Raw genomic sequence first — 18,528 nt, forward strand, 5'->3', positions numbered from 1 at the left:
AAAGAAAATGCATACCACGGGTGGCCCCCCATAATCGCTTCTTTTTTAGGAGTCTTGAGATGGACTCCTTCCCGCTCTACGTTGCAGCAGTTTTTTAAATACCACGTCCTTTTTTTCCCTATCTTCCTTTGGCATCCCTTCTTCGTAATGCTTTACTCAATGTCCATTGAAATAAAACCTTGTCCCATATCCTTTATATAGCTCAATATTTCCATGTGGAAAGGTTTCCATAACAACTAATGTTCCATACCAATGTGTCTTCAATTTTCCCAGAAAGAGCTTCATCCTCGAGTTGAAAAGTAAGACCTTTTGACCAGTTTTGAAATCCTTATTCCCTCTTAACCTAGCATCATGCCATTTTTTTGTCCATATAGATCAAAGAGTTAGTGTATGCTTCATTTCTTAACTCCTCTAGGGCATTCTTCTACATCAAATGGTTAGTGCACAATTCGGATAATTCAAAGTTACAAGTCTTTAAAACCCAAAATGCCTTGTATTCGATTTCGACCGACAAGTTACAATTTTTACCAAAAACTAGCCTATAGGTCGTAGTACCAATTGAACTTTTAAAAGCGGTTCGAAACTCCCATAATGCATCATCAAGTTTGTCGGACCATACCTTTTTATTACTTCCTACCGACCTTTCGATAATTCTTTTTAGTGCCCGATTTGTTTTTGGTTTGCCCACTGTTTTGAGGATGATAAGGTGTTGCAAACCTATGTTGTACACCATATTTTTGTAACACCTTTGCAAGTTTTTCATTGCAAAAGTGGGTTCCCTGATCACTAATTAATGCTCAAGGCATGCCAAAACGAGAAAATATTTTTTTTAGAAATTTAACGAAAACATGTGCGTCATTAGTGAGTAAAGCTTGCGCTTCCACTCACTTCTACACGTAATCAACTGCTACTAGTATGTACTTGTTACCTCGTGAAGCCGGAAATGGTCCCATAAAGTCGATCCCCCAAATATTAAACACCTTACAAAATTGAATGATATTTTGAGGCATTTCATTGTGTGAAGAGATCTTTCCTGATCTGACACGAATCACATTCCTTGACAAAGGTTGTTGCATTATTGAATATGGTAGGCCAAAAAAATCCCGCATCGAAGAATTTCTTTCCCGTGTAGTGTGCTCCATGTTGTCCTCCGGTAAGTCCACTATCACAATGATATAATATGTATGTAGCTTCTTTCCCAAAAACACATCTACTAATGATCCCGTCGGCGCAACTTCTAAATAGATATGGCTCGCCCCAAAAATAGTACTTGAGTTCAGAAAATAGCTTTTTCTTTTGTTGATAGGAAAGTCCTTTTGGAAGGTAATTGCTTAAAAGGTAATTCACGATGTCCGCAAACCAAGGCTCTTCTCCCTCGATCACCATCAAGTATTCATTCGGAAAGTTGTCATCAATCTCTTCTTCTTTCAACTCCTTGAGTTTCGGGTTTTCTAATCTCGAGAGATGATCGGCCGCCACGTTCTCCAATCCTTTCTTGTCTTTTATTTCAATGTCAAACTCTTGAAGTAATAACACCCATCATATCAACTTTGATCTGGCATCTTGTTTGCTAAACAAAATTTTCAAGGCAGAATGGTCACTAAACACAATTGTTTTAGACAAGATTAAGTAAGGTCGAAATTTATCAAAAGCATAAACAACAACTAATACTTCCTTTTCCGTGGTGTTGTAGTTTTCTTGATCCAGGTTGAGTTTTTTTCTTGCATAGTAAATTGGGTGAAAACGGTTTTTAACCCTTTGCCCTAAAATTGCTCCTAATGCAAAGTCACTAGCATCACACATCAACTCAAATGAAAGGTTCCAATTCGGTGCGATCATAATTTGGGTGGTTGTCAATTTTTCCTTAAGAAGTTCAAAAGCTTTCAAACAATCGTTAGAAAAATCAAAAGTAGCATATTTCAAAAGTAATGGAGTCAAAGGTCTTGTTATTTTTGAAAATCTTTTATAAATCGGCGGTAAAATCCCGCATGAACCAAAAAAACTCTGCACCCTTTTTACGTTTGTTGGAGGAGGCAAGGTCAAAATTGTGTCGACTTTTGCTCGATCTACCTCTATACCCGCCTTGGAAACCTTATGTACTAGCACTATTCCTTCTCTAACCATGAAATGACATTTTTCCTAATTCAAGACCAAGTTGGTCTCTTCACACCTAGCAAGCATTAAATCAAGGTTAGATAGACAATTATCGAATGAATGACCAAAAACAGAAAAAATTTCCATGAAGACTTCCCTGAACTTCTCCACCATGTCATGAAAGATAGCGGTCATGCATCTTTGAAAGGTGGCCGATGTATTTCATAAACCGAAGGGCATTCGTCGATAAGAAAAAGTCCTGCTTGGACATGTGAATGTGGTATTCTCTTGGTCTCTTGGATCAATCGGAATTTGAAAGTAACCTGAAAAACCATATAAAAAGCAATAGAAAAGGTGATCGGATAAACGTTCGAGCATTTAATTGCAACATCCACCTCTGGCACGTAGCACAATATTGTCCGCTTTGGGCTCCCGGCACAAAAACTTCCCAAGGGGTCACCCATCCCTGAATTGCTCTCACCCGGACATGCTTAACTGTAGATTTCTTATGGGATCTGTTGCCCTCACGACTTTAAAATGCGTTGTGACAAGGAAGGTATCCACATCCCTTATAAGGAAATGTTTCGTTCTCCTTCCAAGCCGATGTGGGATCAGGTGCAACCCTTCTTCCCCCCCCCCCCATTATAGGGTTCGACGTCCCTGTCGAACACATAGACCCGTGCCCTAGATCTGATACCATTTGTAACATCCCCCTCTGGCACGTATGAAAATATTGTCCGCTTTGGGCTCCCGGCACAAAAACTTCCCGGGGGGGGGGGGGGGGGGGTCACCCATCCCTGAATTGCTCTCGCCCGGGCACGCTTAACTGCATAATTCTTATGGGATCTGCTACCCTCATGACTTTAAAATGCATTGTGACAATGAAGGTATCCACATCCCTTATAAGGAAATGTTTCATTCTCCTTCCAAGCCGATGTGGGATCAGGTGCAACCCACCTTCAAGGTGGGTTGCACCTGATCCCACATCGGCTTGGAAGGAGAACGAAACATTTCCTTATAAAGGGGTGTGGATACCTTCCTTGTCACAACGCGTTTTAAAGTTGTGAGGGCAGCAGATCCCATAAGAACTCTGCATTTAAGCGTGCTCGGGTGGGAGTAGTACCGGGATGGGTGACCCCTGGGAAGTCCTCGTTCTGAGTGGCCCGAAGCGGACAATATTGTGATACGCGCTAGAGGGGGATGTTACAAATGGTATCAGAGACAAGAGACGAGTCGATGTGTTCGACGGGGACGTCGAACCCTATAATGGGGGGGGGGGTGAAGGTGGGTTGCACCTGATCCCACATCGGCTTGGAAGGAGAACGAAACATTTCCTTATAAAGGGGTGTGGATACCTTCCTCGTCACAACGTGTTTTAAAGCCGTGAGGGCAGCAGATCCCATAAGAACTCTGCAGTTAAGCGTGCTCGGGTGGGACTAGTACCGGGATGGGTGACCCCCTGGGAAGTCCTCGTGCTGAGTGGTCCAAAGCGGACAATATTGTGATACGTGCCAGAGGGGGATGTTACATTAATCAATAAAAGGTAAAGGAAAATGGTTCTTGCAATTAGCATCGTTTAACTTGCGATAATCGATGCACACTCGCCAACTGGTTACCGTCCTAGTAGGAATGAGCTCGTTCTTCTCGTTTGTCATCACCTTCATCCCTCCTTTCTTTGGAACCACATGAACCGGACTCACCATTGGCTATCCGAAATCGAGTAAATAATCCCGTAATCCAATAATTTCATCACCTCTTGCATGTTCGGATTTAGTCTACGTTGTGGCTGAACTACATGTTTCGAGCCTTCTTCCATAATGATCTTATGCGAGCAATACGAAGGGATTATCCCCTTGATGTCGGAAATCATCCATGCAATGACATTCTTTCGTTCTTTCAACACCTTTATAAGCTTTTCTTCTCTTTAGGCTTTAAATCCAATGCTATGATCACGGGCTTCTGTTCATTATCTTCCAGGAAGGCGTACTCTAAATGATCGGGTAAGGGCTTGAGACTTGGTTTTTGGCTCTGCTCAGTGGCCATGGTGTCGGCTTCTGATTACCATGTCGTGGGGCTTCTTTTCTCCCCATCACATAGAGGATTTTCTGACTCCCACGTCGTGGATACTGTTTGGCCACGACGTGGGGCTTCTTCATAAAGCCTATTTTCTCTTTATAATCGTTTTCTTCCAGTAGCTTTTCTAGTTCTTCAAGGTCATGTTCGGAATCAAAATCATCCTCCTTAAGAGTCATGTAACCATCTATCTCATTCTATTTCCATTCTTTCATTTCTTTCTTCATGAATGAGTCGAACGTGTCAACCGAAAGGACCATGTCATCGCTAATCTTTAATATGCTTCCTTGCTCGACCAACACCAAATGTTATTGCATATTCTCCAACCCGAAGTGTGAGCTTTGATTCTCTAATGTCCACTAGAGCTTGCACGGTGCTAAGAAATGGTCTTCCAAGAATATTAGGGACTTGATTCTCCTCCCCCATGTCAAGTACTATGAAATCTACAGGAAAGACAAACTTATCAATCTTAAACAAAAGATCTTCACAAATAACTCTCGGGAATGTCACCATCTTGTTGGCTAGATGAATTTCCATGCGTATTGGTCTTGGCTCCGGGAGATTCAACTTCTTGTAGAATGAATAGGGCATTAAATTCACACATGCTCCCAAATCGGCAAGAGCATGACTCGTTGTTAGATTCCCGAATTGAAAAGGAAGTGTCAAGCTTCCCGGATCTCCTATCTTCTTTGGCAACTTGTTAAGCATAGCCGCTGAGCAATTCTCGTTCAATATCACATTTGACACTTCCTCCATCTTCTTTCGGTTTGTGAGAAGGTCTTTCAAGAACTAGGCATATTTTGGTATTTGTGAAACAGCTTCAATAAATGGGATATTAATTTGTAGAGCCTTGATGTGTTCCAGAAACTTCTTGTAGTCCTCAGCTTGTTTGTCTTGCTTAGCCCGACTCGGATACGGAAGAGGTGGCTGATATTCTTTTATAGGAGGAGTTTTCTTTTCTTCATCTGATGGCCATGCCGTGGCTACTGGGCAGTGGCTTTTTCTTGGTCGTTTTCTTCTTCCGGCTGCTGCACATTTGATGAATCATTGTCAGTTAGAGGAATCAAAGGGTTTATAATTTTACCACTCCTTTTTATTACGGCCTTGACGTGAGCTTTGGGATTGGTCTCCGTGTTGCTTGGAAGTGAGCCCAGAAGACGTTCGTTGAATTACCTTGAAAGTTGACCTATTTGTTGCTCGATGTTACAGATCGAGGCTTGCTGATTTCGGAGGACAACATCAGTTTCATCATGTCTTTTTTCAGATGCGACTGCAAATCGAGCAATCATTGCTTCAAAATCGTTCTACTTTTCGGGAGGCGGTTGCTCCTTTTGATAAAAACTGCAACCTTGTTGCTTGTACTTCTCCTCTTTTACCTTTCTATACTCATCATACGGCATCCAATCCTTCTTCGGTTTCCGCCAATCTTCATCGTACTTGTCGCCAATAGAGTAATAAGCTTGACCATTCTGGTTTCCATTCTAGTCGAGGTCACAGTCTTTGGTCAAGTGAGGCCCGCTACAATTATCACACCCAACACGAATTAAATGGATGGATTGATCCATCTGATGGGTTTTGAGCATTCTAACACTCCTAAGGTGTACATGCAACCCTAAATACCTTGGATCTATGTTTTCTCTATTATACATGCAAACTTTCATTTTCCAAGGTATTACCCTAACTAGCATACAAAACTTTGATACTTGGGTAATAAAACAAGTTAGATAACATACCTTTTGTTGTAGCTTGTTGCCCTTGATGTATTTGGCCTTTAAGAACTTAGTACCAATAGTATGAATGCCTCAAATGGAATCACAACACACCTAGGACAAAGGATAACTTGAGAGAGAATGACTTGCTCTAGAAATCGGCTCTATGACTCTTCCAAAGATCACTAGTCCACTTTTCACCAACCAAGGGGCTTCTTATATAGTGTGGCACAACTAGGGTTACACCATGCAAACCCTAATGTGCATGACTTTCCACATTCCTTAGGCTTCATGGGTTTTAACCTCCATGGAGTATCCATGGGTCACCACATGGGTTTATCCCAACATAAAGAACTATGGATGATAAGCCCACTTTATAAGAATGAATGATTTACACAATCAATCCCCGTATATTTAATTAGTCTCTTTTGATCACTAAATTAATTCCAAATTAATTCTTTATCAATACTAATTAAATAATATGATTTCATATTAATATATTAGAACTTATAATATATTAATAAATCATAAATAACCTCTTCTCAAAAGTCCATCCTATCAAATTGTCCTGATGATATGCAACCCAAATGGACCATGCTACTCTCGGGTCAAGTACATACCAATTATAGTTATGGACTTAGACACTAATCCAACAGTCTCCCACTTGGATAAGTCTAATAACTATTATTGCAAGTACGACTCCACAACCCGACTAGCAATTGTAGCTCTTAAAAGCCGTTGTCAAACTCTGATCTAGTCAATGACGCGTCCATTAGATAAGGGATCATATATTCTTCCATTCTACAAGATATCATATGGACTGAGGCATGTATTATGATCATTCTGTCTTTCCATCTGTTGTTTCCCAATTTTCGATTTATAACGACCGACTAACTGAAAAAATCAAATCAGTCCAGGCTCGGCCGAGCGCTTAGGGTTGTCATCACTAAATCATCGAGGGGCCCACAGATATCGCTTTTATCCCTCCAAGGGTAAAAGGAATGGATAAACTTCGACTCAAATGCTTGCTTGTACTTACTCATCAAATTACACATAACGATATGTTTTATAACACCAAGTTACTGATGCGTTTACATATGTCAATGTGCAACCAACTTGTAAATTACAACTCACATGTCTTGGTTTTAAGAATATAAGATATTATCGTCTCACTAATCACTCGTGATAAAATCCATGAAGTGATTCAGATGAGCGTGGGTTTAATCCAATACTCGAATCTTATTCCATGAGCACTCATGAACACTGCAGCTATGTCCTAGACAAACTATAGACCCATTCATGGCAGTCTTGCTTCAATACCTACTTCCAAAGTATGATCGACTGTCGATGGTTTGAATAACCTAGTTATTCAGGAATTCAAAACATGCAAAGTGAAACATAGTAATAATACTAATCCTATATGGCCCAAAACTTTTGAGTCATATTGATTACTCATTATTCATTGTATAATGTTTCGAATAATCAACTTAATACTTGAATTAAAACAATAGTTGTGCCATGCTCCAAGCATGCACACTATGTTTGTCTAAACAATAGTTATGCCATGCTCCATGCATGCACACTATGTTTGTCTATGGTCCTTACTTTGTGAAATAGATCAATTGAACACATCTTCAATGAAACTCATTTCACAATTCCAAATCTTTATCACCAGTGTAAGAATCCAAAATTCTTGTCACTACCAGAATGTGTTAGATTCTAAACTATCATGCTATGATTCCTTTGTAATGTCTAGGTATCAAAAGTCACGGAGACTTAACAACAGACATTACAAAGTATTCCAATGGAGAGTGTTACAAGACAATTCTATGGAAGCGAAGTCTCAAATTCAAAGCACATTCCTTTGAACATCCTTCTTGCATAAAAGTTTCTAACCTTACACGGATTTAAAGAATAACTTGCACTTATGGAAACATTTCCATATTCCCATTTTGACCATCACTTCTGAACAAGAGTTACCTCTTCTCAGAGTATGTCAATATGGTCCTTTCCAAAATTTAAAATATACTTCCAACTGTCCATGAGCAACCAATCTTTGGTAAACCTCAGATTGTCCTCGACAATTGCCTAACCATTTTAGTCATATCCGGTTCTAGACCTTTTTCCCTCTTAATGCCCTAGGCATTTGGAAAATTTAGAAGGGATGAATATTATAGCACATGTAATCGATCCTATACCTGAAGCATATAGGACACGATTCATGAAGTCTTACATGAAGACATGATACTTGATCAGCCTTTTGCTATAATATTTCTATTTGCCATGTTCTCATCATTCGAATTATGAAAAGGGATGTCGTAATCATAGTCGAATTTTTGAGAACGCAATTAACACATCCATATATAGAATTTCCTTATGTTGAAAAATTCCAACATACCATTCATATATATATTTGACTATATCTGATTAAAACCTCAATCTAAGCTTTTAGATTTGCAATGAAGTGTGAATTCCTCTCCCTTAATTATAGCAAAACAACTTTTCAAACCCTGCAACTTGCGAATTGAAACTTTTGTTTTCTATAATTAACATTGCTAACTTGCAACATTCATCATAATTCATTATGCTCCCATTAGCATAATAATCATTACTTTTGCTAGCATAACATTTATGCTCCCACTAGCTATGACATGTACCCAGAAATCAGCCGGACTTCTATAAATCAATACTTATTGACTTTCTTACCAAAGTTCAGATTTCTAATACGAGATGCTTTGATAAGACTTTATCTAGGCTTCTCAAACTCATACACCTTTCCTTAGATAGCTCACATGTGTGTCTAAACAATTTAAGAACTTACAGCAATAAGTCTCAAGTGTTTAGACTTTTTGCCATTCCTCACAATTCGAATTATGAAACAGTATGCCGTAATCATAATCAAATTTGAGAATACAAATATCACAACTGCTATCTCCTTAAAATCTACTTAGTGAAAGCGTTTCCTCACCTTCATTTTCATGAATCGGAGAGAAACCTTATGACACTTAGATTTTATGGTGTATGTGTTCCTATCCATGTAAATTTGTCAAACCATAATCAAAAGACAAGGTTAGTGACAAATCCAAACTCATATGGATTGAACTAGTTCAATCTTAATTTCTTGCCACTTGGCAGCACAAGGGCCTACCATTGCTCCCAGGTTGTTATGCAAACAATTGAGAACTCATAGAACTCACATGCATAGTCAACTTTAACTGGAATGGGCACAGAAATAAGAATATGTCAACACGATAGGTTACAAACCTCAAGTCGTGTGCTAGTGTTTAACAATAGGTTTGCTCTTGATTAGTTCTTGAAACTTTCAAGATCTTTAAGACTCCCACTGACCTCTTGACATATAAGATTCTCTGTCAAGAACCATTCCTTGACAAAACAAATATTCAAGAATTAGTGTGGATTCTTATCAAGAAAACACTTCACACAATTGGCCTTAGTTGGTTTTTGTTTTATCCAAAACATCACAACTTACCAATTTCAAATGTACAAGAGTAAAAAAAAAACTTTTACTCTACATTTGATAAGTGTTTTAAACATTTCTTAAGATTATGTCACTCAAGGTTACAATCTTGGAGTATGACTCTAAGACTTGTTTTGGGAACGAAGTATGATTCATCTTCTTGATTTAAACTATTTCAACAATTCATGATTCCTCTTCTTAGCCATACAAATGCACTAATATGTCTTTAGAGGATCAATTGTGATATGGCTTTACCATAAACATTTAGATGATCATAAAACACGATACTAAAGTACTCTCCCATCTTTTTAGATTGGAGAAACTTTTATCTTTCTGCCTAATTTGATTCTTCTCATTCGTTCTGCCATACATTGAACCTTTTCGAATGTTTCAGAATTATACTTAAACTTTTAAGCATAACCATGTTTACTAAACTTTAGTAGATCATGACGAATAGTCTTATTGATCTTTGTGGTGGATCTTGACCAGCGCACACCCTGTGTACCCGATCCCCTAATCCTTCACTTGACTCACATATACATGTGAACAAGGAATTAGTCTTAATTTCCCAAAGATGAAGGTTCTCATTCATCACACACTACGAGTTGCATGATTCCAAGTTTCTATCCAATTGAAACTTGGTTGATGAGAATCTTTCCTTATTTGGTAAACTATGACACTACCACAACCGAAAGAATCAAATACATATTCCAATATTGCTATCAATGGAAACATATAAGCAACAATTTTTCACAAATGCCATTGTAAGGAAATTTTAAAAATAAGATAAATTTCAAAATTTTTCTTTATTTATAAAATTGCGGAAAACTTATCCTTACAATGCAAATACAAGTGAAAATATGTTGTTATCTATTCCTAAGCAATCTATCATAACTCTTAAGCAACAGATCACAAATCTGATCATCGAACCATGCGATCGAAATCCATCTCTTCGCGATCAGACTCATCATACTCTTCTTTTAAGCTTCCTTTCATTTCTTCGATTCTTCAAAACATCAAAATGTAATTACATTACATCATGTATTAAGAATCTCCAAATAGGATCTTAATAGAGTTAGATAGTGGACTTACCTGAAGCAGAGACATACACTCTGACTTTACCATCCTTGTGGTCCTTCAGGTAGATACGGCAGCTTCGCAACCAATGCCTCTTCTCTTGGCAAAAGAAATATATGGACTCTTTGGAATGGTACACGAGACTATATCAGACTTAGCGTTTCTCTTTACCATATGGTCAAATGACTTGACCATGGTTGATCCCTTTCCATTGGGAAGAGAAAGCTTTTCTGGACTTCCAATGTTACCATTTTCAATGTCCATGGAAGTTTGGGGAGTAGATCCTCCAGTCAAATTTGCTTTACCATTGCACCAAGTCCTTGCTGATTCAGCAGCAACAAGAAAATAGGTAAGATCGATAAGGGTCATGTCGTGGTCTGTCACGTAGTAGTCCTTAAAGAACCCGCTATATGACTTAGGAAGTGATTGAAGAACCCAGTCAACAGCCAACTTCCTTGAGACTTTGGCACCCAACTCTCCCAGCTTGTCAATACGTAACTTCATCTCCAAGACGTGAGCACATACAAACTTTCCTTCCTGCCAATAGGGATTTGAGTGACCTAGAACTTGTGGGTTAGGGAGAATAATTGGAGAAGGTTGAGGAAGTGAAGTTCCACTAAAGCACAAAGAAGGGATTAATCTTTCACCTTGATTGCCTTGTGGAAAATCATCTTTATAAAGAAAGTTTTTTTTTCAAAAGATTCGTGAAGACCATAGTTGTCTGAACTTAGACATTTATGAGGGAGAAATTCAAGTTTAGTTTATTTCAGTCCTTAATATAACACCCAAATGAAATATTAAGACCAGGATCCAACACAATATTTTACAATTCGGAAGAGGGATGCTGTAATCCTATTGCAAAATATTTGAAGGTAGGTAAATGACGATTTACCAATTTCCACCACGAAAAACGAAATTGATTATTAAGTTTTAAATGGATTGAAACTCCTAGATCCTTTGAGATTCATTGAACAATTCAATGGTATGTTTAAATCTCGATTGTGCCCTTCAAGTTTGTGACTAGGATGCCGAGGATCACAAACAAGGTGTGAATAACCATGCAAATTAGCTCGGTACGCCCAATGTTACAACCACCTAATCAATGTGCCGGTTAACCACACACGCTCCATTGATCTATGATTAACATCAAGCTACCCTTTGCCACTCACTGTCAGTCCCAGATTAGTGCGCCAGTTAACCACACACGCTCCACTAACGACTTAACAAGGTGCAAAGTGCAATTTCATGGGTTAGCACCAATTTCACATTTTTCCTAAGTAACTAAGATTGGGAATTTATGAGTGTTTAGTTACTTAGTATTTTATTATACTTTTAATGAGAATTTAAATGTCCTGTCAAACCCGTTCGGCTAACGACCCTCCACCAGTCAAGGAAGCGGTGGGTGAGAATGCACACCCATTAAACTGCCATTTTATAGGCAGTAATCTTATACCCCCCTTATAGACCGGCTTCGTGAATGAGGCATACTAACGGTAAGACTGACTTTACTCTTATACAATATATATATAAATACTAAACATATAATATTATAATAGTATAGGGTTGGATTTTAAACTTTTAAAACTCTAGGGTTTGGAACTAAAGTATTCAAAAAGTGAAACTTTACAAATTCCAAAACTTGAGGGCAAGTTTTGAACTATTCAAAAACTTTTGGAATCCATAACATATGAGTTTAATATATACTTTAATGAAAAGACTCTTGAAAATCCATAACTTGAGGACAAGTTATGGAGTTTATAAAAACATTTATGTAAAAAGACTATTCAAGACCATAACCTATGAGTTTAATGAACTCTTTAAAAGAAAAACTTTTCACATTCCATAACTTGAGGACAAGTTATGGGGTACATTAAAGGCCATAAATATCATCAAATAAACTAACAAGCATGTCAAATAATGTCCATGATCCAGATTAAACTCATATGAACAAGATAATTCATATCAAACAAATTTCATGTAATTAACATAATCATATAAACTAATACAAAACATGAAACTTTGACAATTATCTTATAAATTGGATAATCATGATCATTACCACATCAAAAACATGTTTATAAGTTCAAAAACAGCTTAGGGTAATAATCCTAGTCCAATTCTAGCCAAAAACCTCGAAAATCTGCATTTTGGAGCATCAACTCGTCGAGTGCAAGAACAAACTCGGCGAGTTGGTCAGAATTGTGCTTGGACTTGGTGAGTCCCCCAGTGGACTCGGCGGGTCCACTGTCCAGAACAGCAACAAATCGATTTTTTAAGCTTAAACAACAAGTAGCATCAAGTATAATTGAAAACAACCCTAGGCTCTGATACCACTGATGGGTTTTGAGAATTCTAACACTCCTAAGGTGTACATGCAACCCTAAATACCTTGGATCTATGTTTTCTCTATTATACATGCAAACTTTCATTTTCCAAGGTATTACCCTAACTAGCATACAAAAATTTGATACTTGGGTAATAAAACAAGTTAGATAACATACCTTTTGTTGTAGCTTGTTGCCCTTGATGTATTTGGCCTTTAAGAACTTAGTACCAATAGTATGAATGCCTCAAATGGAATCACAACACACCTAGGACAAAGGATAACTTGAGAGAGAATGACTTGCTCTAGAAATCGGCTCTATGACTCTTCCAAAGATCACTAGTCCACTTTTCACCAACCAAGGGGCTTCTTATATAGTGTGGCACAACTAGGGTTACACCATGCAAACCCTAATGTGCATGACTTTCCACATTCCTTAGGCTTCATGGGTTTTAACCTCCATGGAGTATCCATGGGTCACCACATGGGTTTATCCCAACATAAAGAACTATGGATCATAAGCCCACTCTATAAGAATGAATAATTTACACAATCAATCCCCATATATTTAATTAGTCTCTTTTGATCACTAAATTAATTCCAAATTAATTCTTGATCAATACTAATTAAATAATATGATTTCATATTAATATATTAGAACTTATAATATATTAATAAATCATAAATAACCTCTTCTCAAAAGTCCATCCTATCAAATTGTCCTTATGATATGCAACCGAAATGGACCATGCTACTCTCGGGTCAAGTACATACCAATTATAGTTATGGACTTAGACACTAATCTAACACCATATTCGTCATCCTTTGGTCCATTGACTCAAACTTTTCCATCACCGCATCCAAATCTTCTGAAGCTCCATTGTCATATTTGTATCCTCTTGTCTTGTCTTCTCGAGGGTTGTTATATTCCATTGAATGTTTGGAGAACTCCTCAATTAGCTCATTGATTTTTGTTGTAGCCTTCTTTGTTAGTGGTCCTTGAGAGTCAAGGAGTTGTTACGTGGTCACGTTTACCCCATCATAGAAGATTGAGACCTCTTGTTGCACATTTAGGTCGTGTTTTGGGCAATTTATAAGTAACCCCTTCTACCTTTCCCACGCTTCATATAAAGATTCTCCACCTTGTTGTTCGAAGTTAATGATGTTCTTCTTCAAATTTGCAACCTTTGATGGTGGGTTGAATTGTTGGATGAACTCTTCACGAAGTTGTGCCTATGTTGTGATAGCGCCAGGCAGAAGTGCTTTGAGCCAATCTTTTTCCACCCCTCTAAAAGTGACTGGAAGCAATCGTAATAACACCATTTCTCATGTGACATTGGGAACATTGATGTACTTCGCAATGTCTTTCACTTCATCGATATGCATGTATGCATCCTCGTGATCTTTCCCGTAGAATGGGATATCTTTCAACATAGCAAGTATGTGCCCCTTTAGCTCGAAGTTGACTGTGTTTAGAATTTCGGGTTGCACAAGACTTGGCCCGTTGTCACGCATCCGTTTCTTGTATTCCTCCATGGTCATGTTCGTAATGTTGGTTATCTCGGCTTCTGGTTCGTTTTCCTTTTTAGATTCTGAATCGGTCACGTATTCGCTCTCTACTTCGTTCGGTTTGACTTCTCCTTTTGGATTGTCTTTTTCTTCTCTCCTTTCTTTGTTGCTTTTGTGAAAAATGGACTCGGGATTTTTCAAACCAGGTATTGTATTAGATGAAGATACTCAGATTATATACTCACTGAAACAAAACAGGAATCAAACGTGTAAAACGAATGAAAATAATTAAACTGAAACCTGTTCGCACAGTGACCACGGCGTGGCCAATCGTGACCACGACGTGGCTAACTAGAAAATAGAAAAAAATTCGAAAACCAAAACAGTAAAATACCTTTGTATGCAATAAATTACACACAAAGGATCGATAACAAATAGCAGAATAAATTTACTAATAATGAAACTGTTCCCCGACAACGACGCCAAAAACTTGATACACAAGTTATATACTAGTTTTTAATTTATAAACCAAACTATCTAAGCAAGCTAAATGTGATATGCAGTGTACCTAATCGAATAGTAGTATAGTAAGAAAGCAGGGTGTCGAACACAAGGGGAACGAAAATGATTAAGAGCTAATTTATCTACTAAAAGTTAACTAATTTTAAAACAATTAAATAGGGGTTTTCTCTGGTTTTACAAGTCCATATCACTTAAAAACAATTATCACCAAAAACGAGTTAACTAACAAAAAACAATCTAAATTAAGGCTTAGAACAAGATATTTAAAGAGACATCCATTTAGATACGATTCACACTACTCCTATGGTTGATTTCTTGGAAAGTGCAATGGATTAAGTTGTTGTTGCTTACTGATTCCTAAGTTGATTAAAATTTAAGATCAAAAGACTGATCCTTTAGTAAAACTAATTCATTCATTCATTGATCAGGTGGACAAACAAACCATAATACTAGTGTTAAAATCGAGTTATGGTAGACTTGAACTAATGATTGACATTAATGGATAATAACATCAGTTCAATACATTAATTATCATCACATATTAGCTTCCACATTAATTTACCCACTTTTCTATTTAACCCTAGGTTTATGATCAAAACACTAGTCTTGTAACTTTGATGATCACAAATTCATAAGATACAAGCCTACTAAAACAGAATGATCATCTAATTTCAGTAAAACTCATCAATAAAAAGAAAAAGTAGTTATCATTAACACAAAAGGAACTTTAACAAGCTCTCATAAGAAATAAAGAACTAGCAACAATCCAAGATCCAATCAATCAACGCATAGTCATAATGATCCTCTATTCTAAACAGAAGTTAGGGTTTTTAGCCCATAATTATTGGAAACAAACAATCAAAATCGAAGCTCACCTTGGAAAACATGATGAAAAACAAAGTAAACTAAGGGGCTATTTGGCAGGATCTGAATTTTTAAGTTTTGAATTTTTAAGAGATCTGAATTTCTAAGAGGGTCTGAACTTTTAATATCTGAATTTTTAACATGTTGTTTGGTTGGAGCCTTTGAATGGTTGTGCTGAATTATAAAAATGATCATTTTACCCTTCTGTATTATTTTTTGCAGAATTATAAAAACACCATACAAAATCCAAAATTAAACATAACTCAAAAATTAAATAAAAAAACAAATCAAACATAAATATTTGACAAATCTACCCAACTATATCAATCAAAATTGCATTGTTTTTGGATGATATTCCCTTAACTAAATAGTTTTTTCAAAATACAACGGTGTAATCAGATCTGTATGATGCTATAATAAAGAAATCAATAAAAAAAACATTGGGATGTCATACAAACAAATGATACAAACAATTTTTATCATAGTAAAAACTCATCCATTATCACCCTTCTTGATAGAATCCATATGGAATCCTTGGTTATTATCAATAGCCTATATCAACCAAACAAATGATAAAAACAGTTTTTATCATCCAATGTTTCTTTTCTGCAAAAAGATTAAAGACAAAGAAATTTAAATAAATTAGAAATTGAAACAATTTCATTGAGGCATTTCATCGAATGGTTCATATGCAAGTAAAATAAACATGGAAATCGATTTCATACAAATATCAAATTAACAAAACCATAAAGATGATAACGATTTCAACATTAAAACATTATAAGGGTTGTTTGGAATTCAGTTTTAAGACTCCATGGAAATCGATTTAAAATTGGAGAAGAAAAGCTTATCGGCGGCGTGGATGGAGGATGGCGTTGGAGTGACAGTGCTGGCGGAGGAAAGCACTGGAGTGGCGGAGGAAGGCATTGAAATGGCCGGAGGTGGGGTTCGATGTACCTTAGTTGCCTTGACAGACGACGATGATGAGGAAGGAGCAGGTGGCGGCGGTTGGAGTGCGAGGGGAAGAAGGAGGCGACAGACTGACGGTTGGAGAGGAGGAAGAAGCAGCACCGATGATGTTTGTCGTGGAGAAAGAAGATCGCTTCAAGAAGAAAATGAGGCGTGCGTATGGAAGAAAAGGGGGAGGCGTGTTTTATCAGGGCACGTAAGTCTTTTTTTCTTTTTCAGATGCGGCTGTATTTCTGATTTTTTAAGAGGCATTTATCAAATTAAGAGACATTTTATAAGAAGCTACCAAACATAACATATCTGAATTTTTAAGTGGCTACCTCTTAAATTTCAATTAAGAGGTAAACAAACAACCCCTAAGGTTTAGAAGTGTATTGCCTTAAAATCTCTTCAAAACTAAGCTTCAATCGAAATCAGATCTCCTTTTGTCTTCCAATACGTCACTGGCCTCCAAAAGTCGAAAATAATTTGAAGCATAAGGTAGGGTTGAAGGAATAATGCGATATATTTATAGTTTCCATAATCTGATTCCCACGTCGTGGCTAATAGCCTCCACCGCATGGCGGTTTTTTTCTACGCGTATTCCCCAAGTCAGTCATATGATCGTGAATATTCCTCTCATCACGACATGGCTAAGGATCTCCACGTTGTGGGCTTTAGAGTTCGTGAAGTTTTTGACTTTGGTTGAGTTGATCCAATTTTTCTGCTTCCAGCTTCGCATTTTGCTTCTTTTTAATGATGAGCATGTCTTCGCTGCTACAAAACAGATTTTAAACATATTAAGTGCTTTTGTGTCCTAAAATGAACATAATTGTAGTTAAAAATATTAAGATAATGCATAAAATATATGAATAAATATGCACATATCAACTATTCAAAAAATATATTATAATTTTTTCTTTTATAGATAAAAACCTTTTGAGAAGTACACATTAAGGTATTTTATTGGATAATACATTCTAATCTATTTAAAAATACTCTTAGTAAATTAATAAATAATTAAAAGATGTATTTTGGAAACATATATATATATATATATATATATATATATATATATATATATATATATATATATATATATATATATATATATATATATAATAAACTCTTAATCGGTTTTTTTTGGACTATGTTTTAATTTTATAAACCGTAAACGACCCAAAATCTAAAAGAATAATTCGATTTTGCTGATAACCCATCCTATAATCTGAATAATAAACAGCCCTATCCTTATTGAACTTTGATTAGTAACAAGAAAACGCATGACAAAGGTAGAGACCCAAGTTTGGACATCTGAAATGAATCATATCATCTAATGTCATGGATTACACCAATTTTGCACAAACTAGAGAATTTGAATATGGAAATAAACTAGGCACCATAACTTTAGCCCAATAAAGATCGAACAATAAAGTTTGAGAAAAAAATAATAATCTTAATGACACATCACGAGACGCTAAATAAACAATGGGCAGCCAAAGAAGTAATGTTCGACCCTCTCTATCGAGTGCTAAACACCGGAAATAAAAAAGGTACGGTTTGACTATAATGATTTATATGTTCATACGCTTGCAAAGATATCATTGTATCAAAAATCTTGATTGTTTAAATAATCAAATGATATCTTTGCAAGAAAAATAGAAAATAATACTTGATAAAATAGTACTTAAATAGAAAATAGTTTTGTCACATTTATAAAGACTTGTTTAATTCATGTACAAGTGTAATGGTCCTTGCACCTACCATATATGTCAAGAAAGAAAGGGTAATTATAAGTTTATTATACTTGATAAAATAGTTTTTATATAGAATATATTTTTATCAATTATAAGTTTATAACAAATAGAGTGAGTCATGAGATAACATTTATGTTCAAGATTACGATCTTGTTACTGAGCCCATATTTACCA

At 36.6% G+C, this 18,528-nt stretch overlaps 1 protein-coding gene and 1 non-coding gene across 2 annotated transcripts; one reads left to right on the top strand and one right to left on the bottom strand.

Moving 5' to 3' along the window:
* Nucleotides 1-4,434: 4,434 nt before the first annotated feature.
* Nucleotides 4,435-4,923, bottom strand: LOC145130320 (uncharacterized). The gene has a single exon (XM_079065139.1). The coding sequence runs from the start codon at nt 4,921-4,923 to the stop codon at nt 4,435-4,437; it is 489 nt and encodes a 162-aa protein (XP_078921265.1).
* Nucleotides 4,924-13,826: 8,903 nt separating this feature from the next.
* Nucleotides 13,827-13,934, top strand: LOC145135373 (small nucleolar RNA R71). The gene has a single exon (XR_013719835.1). It is a non-coding gene; the product is annotated as a small nucleolar RNA R71 (small nucleolar RNA).
* Nucleotides 13,935-18,528: the final 4,594 nt, after the last annotated feature.

This window comes from Lactuca virosa, chromosome 8, assembly GCF_052849685.1.
Source record: "Lactuca virosa cultivar CGN04683 chromosome 8, Lactuca_virosa_CGN04683_v6, whole genome shotgun sequence".
In the NCBI taxonomy this organism is placed as follows: Eukaryota; Viridiplantae; Streptophyta; class Magnoliopsida; order Asterales; family Asteraceae; genus Lactuca; species Lactuca virosa.

What these genes read in the sequence shown, in the direction of transcription:
- LOC145130320 (XM_079065139.1), bottom strand. Translation starts at nt 4,923, where the DNA reads ATGGAGGAAGTGTCAAATGTGATATTGAACGAGAATTGCTCAGCGGCT.